At 39.0% G+C, this 13465-nt stretch overlaps 1 protein-coding gene across 4 annotated transcripts in view; it reads left to right on the forward strand.

Annotated features, from left to right (window-relative positions):
- The window catches only part of PHKB (phosphorylase kinase regulatory subunit beta), a 247598-nt gene that overhangs the window by 67728 nt on the left and 166405 nt on the right, over positions 1-13465 (forward strand). For all 4 annotated transcript variants that reach the window (XM_053582096.1, XM_053582095.1, XM_053582098.1 and 1 more), the window contains 2 exons: positions 511-618; positions 12036-12116. In XM_053582096.1, coding sequence (XP_053438071.1) covers positions 511-618; positions 12036-12116 — 189 coding nt within the window. The remainder of the gene's footprint in view (positions 1-510; positions 619-12035; positions 12117-13465) is intronic.

Below are 13465 nucleotides of genomic sequence, written 5' to 3' on the forward strand. Positions count from 1 at the left end.
TTGGCTGGGGCCGGGTTTGAACCTGTCACCCTCGGTATATGGAGCCGGCGCCTTACCGACTGAGCCTGTGTGGCTTTTTCTAAGAAAAGATGACATTTCTGGCCCAGCGCCTGTAGCTCAAGTGGGTAAGGCTCCAGCCACATACACCAGAGCTGGCAGGTTCAAATCCAGCTTGGGCCTGCCAAACAACAATGACAACTAGAACCAAAAAATAGTTGAGCGTTGTGGTGGGCACCTGTGGTCCCAGCTACTTGGGAAACTGAGGCAAGAGAATCGTTTAAGCCTAAGAGTTGGGGGTTGCTGTGAGCTGTGACACCACGGCACTCTACCCAGGGCGATAGCTTGAGGCTCTGTCTCAAAAAAAAAGATGACATTTCTGCTTTGTTCAGTCCTATGCCTTTATGCCTTAGCTTTCTTCTTTAAAAAGGTTCATGAAAAAAACTTATATTTTGTAGTCTTGGATAAGTTTGTGAATTATGACTATTATTTAAGTTTTATGTTTGATTCTAGGTCCAGCGGTTTAAGCAGGACCCACGCCCAACAACGTGTCTTCATTCTGTTTTCAATGTGCACACAGGAGATGAGTTGCTCTCCTATGAGGAGTATGGTCATCTTCAGGTAAAAAGAGAATACTAGTTTTCTTATCTTTATTCTCTATACCATAGAAGATTTGAGACTTAAAAAAATTCAGCAGATCTCATAAATTGTTCAAAATCGAAATACAAAATCTACCCTGAAATGAGAAGAAGATGCCTTGCTCATCACCAGGACTGAGTTACTGTGATTGAACATTCAGTGTAACTGAATACTCTGTCCTTAAGCAAAAAGGGCAACTAAATGTATTGTAATATTTCTGTCTAGAAGAAGGAAGCCTACAGTTCTTCTAATGACAAAAGCTTTTACTCATTTTAAAGTTCAAAAGAATTTCAACATTTAGGAACTAGAGAGAAACAGACAATTGATAATGGTATAGCAGTAAATCGGCTTTTGTGACATGTTAGTTCATTTCTTAATATATCAACCTTCAGTAAAGCTAAACACATGCTATTGAAATGTAATTTCGAAGACATTTCTGAAGTCCATGAATTTTATTTTGCATAATAGAATAAAAGAATACACTAGAGGATTTTGTGTGTGGAGGGGGTTTCTCTTATATCTATGTGTGTTGGGTTGTTTTGTGGTTTTTTTTTTTTGCAGTTGTTGGCTGGAGCCGGGTTTGAACCCACCACCCCCAGTATATGGGGCCGGCCCCCTACTCCTTGAGCCACAGGCACTGCCCTCTATGTGGTTTTTTTGTTTGTTTGTTTGTTTACTTAATTTTTATTAAATCATAACTATATATTTATGGGATACAATGTGATGACTTGATATAAAATTTGGAATGTTTTAATCAAAGTAGTTAACATAACCATCACCTCACTTATTTTTGTGGTAAGACATTTATAATTTACTCTTAGTTGTTTTGAAATGTAGCCTTGCATTAGGTACCTTAGGTGAGATCTCACCAAATACCCTCTCTCCACTCTCCCTTTCCCCTCCCCTCCCTTCTTATCTCTTTCTATCTGAACTATCTTTGTATTTTATCATTCATATGAATGTGAAAGTGTTTACATAATGGTTTCATAATAGTATTGAATACATTGGATACTTTTTCCTCCATTCTTGAGATACTTTACTAAGAAGAATATGTTCCAGCTCCATCCAGATAAACATAAAAGATGTGAAGTCTCCATCTTTTTTATGGCTCCACATATTCCACAGTTTACATATGCCACAATTTGTTTATTCATTCATAGGTTGATGGAGGTTATGTTTCTGACAAAGGTCTGATAACTAGAATCCATAGAGAACACAAAGTAATCAATAAGGTTTATTCCTTCATAGTAATCAATCATAGGTTTATTCATTCATAGGTTGGCGTTTAGGCTGCTTCCACAACTTGGCTATTGTGAATTGGGCTGCAATAAACATTCTGGCCCAAATGTCGTTGTTGTAAAATGATTTTTGTTCATCTGGGTAGATGCCTAGTAATGATATTGCAGGATCAAACGGTAGGTCAACTTTTAGTTTCTTGAGACTTCTCCATACTTTTTTCCAAAAAGGCTGTATTAGTTTGCATTCCCACCAGCAGTGTAGAAGCATTCCCTTCTCTGGGAATTCACTTGGCTATTGTGAATTGGGCTGCAGTAAACATTCTGGTCCAAATGTCTTTGCTGTAAAATGCCAACAAAATGCAGTTTTGGGATTTTGTGATGTGGGCTAATCTCAGAGTGGTTTTCACCAGCATCGCTTTGATGACGAAAGATGATGAGCATTTTTTTCATGTGTTTGTAGGCCATGTGCCTGTCTTCATCAGAGAAGCTTCTCTTCACGTCTCTTGCCCACAAAGAAATGAGGTTGTTTGTTCTTTTCTTATTGATTACTTTGTGTTCTCTATGGATTCTGGTTACCAGACCTTTGTCAGAAACATAACCTGCAAAAACATAACCTCCCATTCTGAAGGCTGTCTGTTTGCTTTACTTACAGTGCCCTTAGCTATGCAGAAGCTTTTTAGTTTGATCAGATCCCAGTGAGAATCAGTTTTTGTTAGTGGTGAAAGGTGAGGGTCCAGTTTCAATCTTGTACAGGTTGCCAGCCAGTTCTACCAGTACCATTTGTTAAATAGGGAGACTTTTCCCCAATGTATATTTTTGATAGGCTTATCAAAGATCAAATGACAATATGTGGCTGGGTTCATCTCTTGGTTCTCTAATCTGTTCCATGCATCTACATCTCTGTTTTGTGCTGGTACCATGCTGTTTTGATCACTATTGATTTATAGTATGATCTGAAGTCTGGTAACATGATGCCTTCTGGTTTGTTTGTATTTCTAAGTAATGTATTGGCTATTCAGGTTTTTTCTGATTCCATATAAAACGAAGTACTATTTTTTTCAAGTTCTTTAAAGTATGACATTGGGGCTTTGATAGGGATTGCATTGAATCTATAGATTGCTTTGGGTAATATGGACATTTTAACAATGTTGATTCTTCCCAGTCACGAGCATGGTAAGTTTTTCCATTTGTTAACATCTTCAGCTATTTCTTTTCTCGAGGTTTCATAGTTCTCATTATAGAGATCTTTCACTTCCTTTGTTACATAAATTCCCAGGTATTTCATTTTCTTTGGTGCTACTGTGAAAGGAATAGAGTCCTTGACTATGTTTTCAGTTTGACTATTGTTGGCATATATAAAAGATACTTATTGGTAAGTATTGATTTTGTATTCTGAGACATTGCTATAGTCCTTGATCACATCTAAGAGCTTTGTAGTTGCGTCCCTGGGGTTTTCCAGGTATAAGATCATGTCATCTGTGAAAAGTGAGAGTTTGATCTCCTCTGACCCCATTTGAATACTGTTGATCCCCTTCTCTTGCCTGATTGGAGTGGCTAGGACTTCCATTACTATGTTGAATAGCATTGGTGACAATGGGTATCCTTGTCTTGTTCCAGATCTGAGTGAAAATGTTCTCAATTTTACTCTGTTCAATATGATCTTGGCTATGGATTTGCTGTAGATGGCCTCTATCAGGTTAAGAAATATCCCATTGGCTCAGCACCCGTAGCTCGGTGAGTACACTGAAGCTGCCAGTTTGAGCCCAGCCCTGGTCTGCTAAACAACAATGACAACTGCAACGAAAAAATCTCCGGGCATTGTGGCAGGCGCCTATAGTCCCAGCTACTTGGGGAGCTGAGGCAAAAGAATCTCTTGAGCCCAGTTGGAGGTTGCTGTAAGCTGTGACACCACGGCATTCTACCAAGGGCAACATAGTGAGACCCTGTCTCAAAAAAAAAAAGAAAAACAAATGTCCCATCTAAGCCTATTTTCTTAGGTGTTTTAATCATGAAAGGATACTAGATATTATCAAAAGCTTTTTCTGCATCTATTGATAGACTCATATGGTCTCTGTTGTTTATTTTATTTATGTGGTGTATTATATTTATAGATTTACAAATGTTGAACCAACCTTGTAACCCTGGGATAAAACCAGCTTGATCATGGTGTATAATTTTTTTGATGTATCATTGAATTCTGTTTGCTAGGATCTTATTCAATATTTTTGCATTGATATTCATTAATGATATTGGTCTGTAGTTTTCTTTCTTTGTTGGGTCCTTTCCTGGTTTCGGGATTAAGGTGACATTTGCTTCATAGAATGTGTTGGGAAGGATTCCTTCTTTTTCTATGTTTTGGAAAAGATTATGTGGTGTGGGTACTAGTTTTTCTTTGAAGGTTTGATAGAATGCTGATGTGAAACTATCTAGTCCTGGACTCTTCTTTTTTGGGAGATTTTGTATGGTCGATGCTTTGTGCTTAATATATTTCTATTCAAAATTTCTAATTCTTTCTGGTTGAGCCTAGGAAGGTGGCGTGCTTCCAGGTATTGGTCTGTTTCCTCCAGATTATCATATTTCTGAGAATAGAGTTTTTTGTAGTAATCATTGAGTTTTTGAATTTCTGTGGTATCTGTTATTATTTCTCCTTTACAGTTTCTGATAGACATTATTAAATACTTTACTTTCCTATTTCTGGTTAGGCTAGCCAGAGGTTTATCAATTTTATTAATCTTTTTAAAGAGCCAACTTTTTGTTTCATTGATCTTCTGAATGATTCTTTTGTTTTCAATTTCATTTAGTTCTGCTCTAATTTTGGTTATTTCTTTTCTTCTGCTGGGTTTGGGCTTGGAATGTTCTTCCTTATCCAATTGCTTGAGATATCCTATTAGGTTGTTGACTTCCTCTCTTTATGTTTTCTTGATGAAGACTTATAATGCTACAAATTTCCCTGTTAGGGCTGCCTTTGCAGTATCCCACAGGTTTTGATAATTTGTGTTTTAATTATCATTTTGTTCCAAAAATTTAATGATTTCCTTCTTAATCTTGTTTATAAACCAGCTATTACTCAGCCTAAGGTTATTTAGTTTCCATGAATTTGAGTATGAAGATTTCTGTTGCTGTTGAGTTCAACTTTTATTCCATGATGGTCTGAGAAGATACAAGGAATGATTTCTGTTCTTTTCAATTTGTTGAGATTAGATTTGTGTCCTAAGATATGATCAATTTTGGAAGATAATTCATGGGCTGATGAGAAGAATGTGTATTCAGTTTTATTGGGAAGAAATGTTGTGTATATTTCTGGTAGGTCCATTTGTTCTAGGGTCAAGTTTAAGTCTATTATTTCTTTGTTTAGTTCCTTCTTGGTGGATCTATCCAGAACTGACAGAGGAGTATTAAAATCTCCAACTGTTATAGTGCAGAAAGACATCATATTGTTCATATACATTATAGAGTTTTCTTTATAAATTGAGGAGCATTTAGGTAGGACACATAAATGTTAATATTGAAACCTCTTCATGTTGCGTGTTTCCCTTGACAAAGATGTAGTGTCTATCCTTGTCTTTGTTTAAATCCTATTGTATCTGCAAACAAAATTGCAACCCTGTCTTTTTTCTGGTTTCCATTTGCCTGTATTATAGATGTCCATCCCTTCACCCTGAGTCTTTTTTTCTTTTTTTATCTTTTTAGGTAAGATGAATCTCTTGTAGGCAGCACATACCTGGCCTGAGTTTTTGTATCCAGTCAACCAACCTGTGCATCTTTAGAAGACAATTTAAGCCATTCACATTAATTGAGATAATTGATAGGTATGGTAGTGTTTTGGCCATCATGTGTTTCAAAGGGCCAGTGGATATTTTTAATTCTTTTACCATTATGGAGGTTAGGTTTTGTTTCATAAATTCTGGGTGAGTTTACTTTGGTGGTAGATGATTGTGCTGGTCATTATGGAAAATGGGTTTGAGTATTTCCTGGATTGCTCGTTTAGTTATGGCACATTTCCTCAACGTGTGTATGTTGTCAGTAAAGTATTTGATTTCTCCATCACAAATGAAACTCCATTTAACTGGATATAGGATCCTGGGCTGAAAATTTGTTTGTTTTAGGAGATTAAAAGTTGGTGACCATCCTCTTCTGGCTTGAAAAGTTTCGGCTGAAAGATCTGCAGTCATTCTAGTATTTCTCCCTTTGTAGATAATGCTTTTCTTACATCTGCTTGCAGAATTTTCTCCATATTAACTTTGACAAATTTAATTACAATGTGTGTAAGACATGCTTTATTTGGATTGAGTCTTGCTGGGGTTCTGAAAGTCTCTACTATCTGAATTCTGTATCTCTTGCAATGCTTGGGAAATTCTTCTCCATAATCTTGGAGTAGAGCATCTGTGACTTTAGGACCATCCTCATCTTTAAGAATTCCTATAAGACATTTGATCTTTTGAGATGATCCCATAACACTCTCAGGGAATGATCGGTTTTTGCTCTCCATTTCTCTGCCTCTTTGAATGCTTGCAATGTTCAAAAGCCTTGTCTTCAATTTTAGAGAGCCTTCATTGTGCCTGCTCCACTCTATTATGAGGGATTCTACTGTATTTCAAAGCTCCTCAAATAACTTTCTCATTTCCTTGAGCTCTGCTATCTCTTTTCTTATTATGTCCATACCCTTGATGATTTTGTCTTTGAATCCATTAATTTCTTGAGACAACTTTTGAACAACTCTTTGGATTTCTATTTCCATCTTTTCCTCCATTCTATTCATTTTATTTGCCATCCTTATTCTGAATTCTATTTCTGATAATTTAGCCATTTGTCTATGAATGGTATCTTCTGATATGTCTCCTTTGTCATTCCTTGGGGGAATTGATCTACTCTGGTTATTCATGTTGCCAGAGTTTTTCTGCCAGTTTTGCCCTATGACTATTTTCTGCAGTTTAACTAGTAAAACTGATAGGGTGAGTTGGATTGAGGGCCCCAGAAGATGGAATTAACCAGTCCTTACCAGTGAGCTGGGGCTGGTGATTATGCTTTTCTCCTACAGCTTTACAAAGGTCCCTTTCAAAGCTGCAGCCAGAGACTCTGAGGATTTGCTTGGTGAAATAGCACTAGTTGACTCTGTCTTGTAGTCAGCCAGCCTCCATCCAGTCCTAATCATTTGTGGTATTAGGCTGAAATCTGAGTTGGGGAGAGATACAAGCAATTGTGGCATCCCACCCTCCACCAGCAACAGCTGGAGGAGGAGAATCAGTCCCTCCTGCTACAAGATGAGCACCACTCAACCTTGTAGGGTCCCCTGGTAGACAGCCTAGGTCAAAAGTTCTAATCTGATTGTCCTGGTCTGTATAATCACTGCTCAACAGGGAGAGTTCAGAGAGTCTCCAGCAACCTGATAGTAGGCATCCACAGGCAATTCTGTCCCCAAAACTGAAGGGATGGGGGTCTGTTTCCCTCCTGTGAGCAATGTGGTCTGGAAGAGGCACCCCACTGAAGAGTCAATCCTCACACCTTGCCTCCACACATCGCTGTCAGCAAACCTGCCAGGCCAGAGCCTGTTTCCCTCCAGTGAGCAACAAAGTCAGGAGGTATGCCCATCAGAGTCAGAGGGGAGCTGGTCTCCTCCGCCAAAGTACAACACCCTGGTAACCCCGAGGAGCTAAAGCCCAGATCCCTCCAGTGGGCAGTGGGATCAGTATATGCCTCCAAATTCAGACCAGAGGCTTTAGCACCTTGCCTCCGCTGCTCCCTGCCACTGGCAACTAGGAGGAGCTAATGCCCAGTTCCCTCGAGTAGGCAGCAGGCTCAGGGAATTGTGCCTCCAAAGTCAGACCAGCGGCATCCGCATGAGCCCACTGCCTCTGGTACATTTCTCTCTCCCAGACAGTGCCTCCCCTGGCTGCCTACTGCCACCGGCAACCTGGAGGGGCTGATCCCAAGTTCCCTCCATTGGATAATATTCTCAGGAGAGTGCCACCAATGTCTGATCCAGGGCATGAGCACCTCTACGGCATGGCACGTCTTTTTCGCCCACGTGTCCCTCTCTCCCCAAGCTCCCCAACTTCTTGAGTCACTATTTCTGCACTGCTATCCAGCAGCCCACACTATGTCCAGGCCTCTCATGGAATTGCCAGGCCTCTCTGGGCTCTGCAGGAGTCAGGCCTACAGTCTGCCAGGTGAGGGGGGAAGGGTGGACTGGGAGTTCAGAGTTGCAGGGAAAATATTTGTTTAATTTTATGCCAGGCAGGATGATGCCTCAGCTCACAAATGGGACCACTCCCCCGGCCCCCGCCAAAGAAGGTCGCCCGGTGTTTAGTGGCTTTCTCCCATGGGACAAAATAGAGGTCCTTTGTTCCTTGCTCACTTGCAGAGAGCACACAGCAAGCTTCTGTCTTGGGGGAGGGATTGCTCGTCTTCTTGGTGATGGGTTTTGTACCTGGAATTTGTTTTCTTGGAATCAACTTGCCTCTGCAGAGATGATGTGCACTTATCTATCTTCTTTCTTAGCTCTGCTCCCCACCTTCAGCTTCATTGAGTCCATTCTGTCAATTACCACTCCCTCTGGACAGGAGCCTCTGGCAAAAGCTGCCTTTAGTTGGCCATCTTACTTCTCTTCAATCAGAGCGTTTTTTTTGTTTTTGTTTTTGTTCTTTTGTTGCAGTTTTTGGCCGGGGCTGGGTTTGAACCCACCACCTCCAGTATATGGGGCCAGCGCCCTACTCCTTTGAGCCACAGGTACTGCCCCAGTCAGAGTTTTTTTGAAAGTGTGACAAACACATTAAATAATCCAAGCAAGAAGTCACAGAAGCCAGTGAAGGAAAACACTAGCTGTGATCGACGGATGCGCGAGGCTCAAAGTGGCCAAATCAGAGAAGGATTAAAAACTCTAGGAGGACCCATTCATAGAGAAGTTTTCCCACTTTTGTGAGTATTATCTCTAGGAGCTAGACCAGTTTCTCATAGTTAAAATCAGAGAAAAGTTCCTTCATGGACAGGGGAAGGTGCCATTTTTAAATACACCCGGGCATTCTGTTCTCCTTAACAAGGTCTCCCTTCAGGGGAAACTAACTACTATCTGTTGTTTTTAACTGGACGCCCTGTTGCCTTTTTTTTAGGATACAAGTATTCTCTATGCTATTCATCATTCATGGATTTTTTTTTCCTGCTCATCATTTTATTCTCTGGGAACAAGATACTCTGGGATAGAATACTTATTATTCATATATTCCATACTAAAATGACAGTATCTCCTTTTTTTATAGTTCTCTCTCTAGTGATCTGAAATGTCTTACTAGTGTGTCTCCTCCAAACAGAAAAGTAGAGTATCCTCATTTCTGTGCAGCAGAAAATCTTGTACTTATTTTTAGACATTTCCTTGGAGGATTAGCATTTTATGAATATGTAATTTCTCAACCTTAACCTTGTTACTATGAAATAGTTATGTTACTATAACATAATGAGATTTTATGTGCCTTTTACTTTGACAAATACATTTGCCATCTGAAATAGGGTTTTCAGAAGATAATAGGTTGTGCCTTTGTTTTTATGTCCCAGAATTTAAGCTCAGTGCCTTGCACATAAAAGTAAATGTTAGTCAACCTGTTATTTGACAATCCTATTACAACTTTCCAGTTACATTTTCTCACAGAAGCACCCAAAAATCAGAGCATAGGATCTTAGATGTGCTCCTATTATTGACTATTCATAGTATTGAACTTTTTGAAGTCATTTTTAATAGGCTAGTGCTATAAGAAAATATTTGGAGGAGCCTGGTGGTAGAGTGAAACTCTTTTCTACTATGTGTTAAGTAAAACTACTCAAAAGTTTATGTCAATCGATAAAACCTAAAACCAGAATGCTATATCTTTCTGTGTGGTCCACATGGACCTTGATAGGACCCTGACACTCACTGGACTCTGAGTGCTAGGAAGTCAAGAGACATCAGGGTAGGCCTGGCTCCTCAGGAGCCCACCAGCAGTGCCAGGAGATCTTTTTCTAAGTGAGGATTCAGAGCACCAGTAATCTACCCCAACTGTCCATCAGTCAGTAAGGGTTGGAGGAGGTCAAAGGTGACACAGGCCACCAAAGCTGTTAAAGGTTAATAATCTATATTAGAATTTCATGGGAGCAAAATTTTTTCTTGCTTTTTCTCTCTTAACTTACATTTGCAGTTTCCTGACTAAGGTAGAATTTTTCAGTGCCTTTTCTTCTTGACAAATAACAGTTTTATTGAGATATCAGTCCCATAACATGTAATTTACTTATTTAAAGTATACAATTCATTGGTTTATTATATTTACAGAGTTATACAGCCATTATCACATTTAATTCTGGAACATTATCATCGCCTCGTGCAAAATCCTTATTTCCATTAGCAGTCACACCTCATTTTCCCCAAAGCCTTCTAGCTTTGGGCAGCCAACCCCCAGTCTGCTTTCTGTCTCTGTGGAATTGCCTGTTCTTGGCATTTTATGTGAATGGAATCATACAATGTAAGATGTTTTGTGTGTCTAGCTCTTTCATTTAGCATGTTTTTAAGGTATATTAATCAATGTTCTCCAGAGAGAAGAACCAATAGGGTGGATGGATGGATGGTGGAGAGCAAGAAATGAAAAGAGAATCATTATTAGGGAAATTGGCTCACATGATGATGAACACTGAGAAGTCCCACAATAGGCCAATTGCAAGCTGAAGAACCAAGGATACCAGTAGTGTGGCTCAAACCAAGTCCAGAAACATCAGAACCACAGAACCCATGTTTTAACTTGATCAGAGGTTAAAGGCCCAAGATTGATTCCCAGAGCCACTGGTAGAAGTCCTGGAATCCAAAAGCTAAAGAACTGTAGTTCTGATGTTCAAGGATGGGAGAACATAGCTGACTCTGGAAGACAGAGCAAGAATTCATTGTTCCTGCTTTTTTGTTCCTTCTGGGCCCCTTGTTGATTGAATGGTACCCGCCCACCATCCAAAAGTAGACCTTTCCCATGCAGTCCACTGACTCACATGCTACATTCCTCCAGAAACATCCTCACAGGTGCACTCAGAAATAGTGCCTTACCAGCTATGTAGGTGTCCCTTTATCCAGTCAAATTAGCTATCACATGAGGTTTGTCCATGTTGTGGCATGTATGTTTCCTGCTTCTTTACCTAAAACACTTTACACATGCCATTCAGGATTCTTTGAGAATCTTTTTTTGTTAAAGTGAATATTACTGTCTTTTTATTTTGTTAAAATGTCTATTTTTAATGATAAACTAAAAGAACACCTCATTTCTTCTTAAATTATATGCTATGCCATTGTTTAAATTATGTTCTGCCGTTGTTTACATAGATTCTGTGTTCTCTGAAAATAATACTGTTCTCAAGACATACTGCTGTTCATGGTGCACTGGCATGGTTTTATGTCTTGCTTGCCAAATTGCTTTTTTGTTTGCACATGCTTGAGATGGATTGACATTACATAGCTGGCTATGGGGCAAAACTATTCCAAACTGGAAGTACAGCAAACCCAGACCTTGAAAGTAAACCTTAGAAAACAAATGATAAAGAAACAGTTGCTAACAATTCTGCTTGCTGCCATCCCCTTGGTCAAGTGTTACACATCACAGTGAATTCCAGGATTTTAGAATTTTACATATCAAGGTGCAGTTTTTTTTTTTCTTTGAGACAGAGTCTCACTCTGTCCCCCTGGGTAGAGGGCCATGGTGTCATAGCTCACAGCAACCTGAAACTCCTGGGCCCAAATGATACTCTTGCCTCAGCCTCTCCAAGTAGCTGGGACTACAGGTGCCCACCACAATGCCTGGCTGGTTTTTCTATTTTTCGTAGAGATAGGGTCATACTCAACCTCAAACTCTTGGGATCAAGCAATCTTCAGGCCTCAGCCTTCTGAGTAACTGGGACTACAGGAACCCACTACAGTGTCTGGGTAGTTTTTCTATTTTTAGTAGAGAGGGAGGTCTCTCTTGCTCAGGCATTTCTTAAACTCCTGAGCTCAAGCAATCCTCCTATCTTAGCCTCCCAGAGAGCTGGGATTGCAGGCGTGAGACGCTGGGCCCACCTAACCTGAGATTTTCATTTGAACTAAATCCACAATAGGAAAGGAAATAGCTTGTATATACTATTAGAACAAGTGACTTATAATTTGTTTCTTGTTGTTGTTTCTTTCAGATAAATGCAGTGTCACTATATCTCCTTTACCTTGTGGAGATGATTTCCTCAGGACTCCAGATTATCTACAACACTGATGAGGTATGATTTCTCAAATTGTTTACTACTAAATATCTCTGAGATGATCTCATTTTTTTTAGTTTTAATAATTTATTTTTAATTTAATAAAAGTAGATTATTCTTAAATCATTGGACTTTGGATGTTGAATCAAAAGTCTTTATATGTTCAGTGTATTGCACTAAAAATGAACACAATATATAACAGGTTGTAAAACTTTACTCCAATGAAGACTTTTTTTCTGGTGTTATGAAATAAAAACTAGTGACTTTCAGAAAATTTTAGTAACAATGAAAATGAAATAGCATTTGCAGATTATCTCAGAATTATTAGGTCTTTTTTCACATCATTGCTTTTTGTAACTTATCCTTTTAAAAATGAAAAGAAACTTTTGTCATTATCATTTTAATTTGTAGAGCCTCAGTAGGGTTCTTCATGTTTTTAAAAGAACAAATACTGTATTCTTATTAGAAAAATTATAAAGAATTCACATTTCAAGGTGAAAGCATTTCCTTTATAGGCACTAATGGTTGACCAAGCACAAGCTGTCGCACTGTGAAATGCTTTCATTATTGAGATGGAGCATACGATGAGAAATCCCAAGAAAGGCAAGTGTGTTGTTATTCCTCTCCTGTGATCCATGCAAAGAAGAGCAATTACATGTTGTATTCTCAACATGGAAATCACCATTGGGCTGTGCTGAAGTCCTGTCAGATAGTTGCATGTCATCCTGCCCTCTAGGAGTTTATAGTCACCCACATCGTTACACTGTGTAAGTTTATAGTTTCATAAAATAAATGAAGTCTCTCTCTATAGAAGAGAAGATAAACAGTGCTAGTAAAAAATTCATATCCAATTACAGTTTCTTCTAATTAATCAGTTCCATGTTTTTATTCATCCAAATAGTTCTTAGTTTTTATAGTTTTTTGAAATACTGGTATTCAACCATTTGGGGTTGGTGAGAAGCTGGGAACCTCCTATTTCAAACTAATATGCAGCCTGCTAGAATATAAAACCAAGAAAAGACCTGTTTATAAGTGGGCAAGAGGTTTGAATAGAAACTTCTCTGAAGATGACAGATGAATGGCCCACAAACACATGAGAAAATGCTCATCATCCCTGATCATCAGAGAAATGTGAATCAAAACCACCCTGAGATACCACCTGACCCCAGTGAGATTAGCCCACATCACATAGTCCCAAATGTGCAGATACTGATGTGAATGGGAAGAGAAGAAAACACTTCCACACTGCTGGTGAGACTGCAAACTAATACAGCCTTTATGGAAAGAAGTATGGAGAATTCTTTTTTTATTATTATTATTAAATCATAGCTGTGTACATTAATGCGATCATGGAGCACCATACACTA

Source organism: Nycticebus coucang, chromosome 2 (genome assembly GCF_027406575.1).
Source record: "Nycticebus coucang isolate mNycCou1 chromosome 2, mNycCou1.pri, whole genome shotgun sequence".
Lineage (NCBI taxonomy): Eukaryota > Metazoa > Chordata > Mammalia > Primates > Lorisidae > Nycticebus > Nycticebus coucang.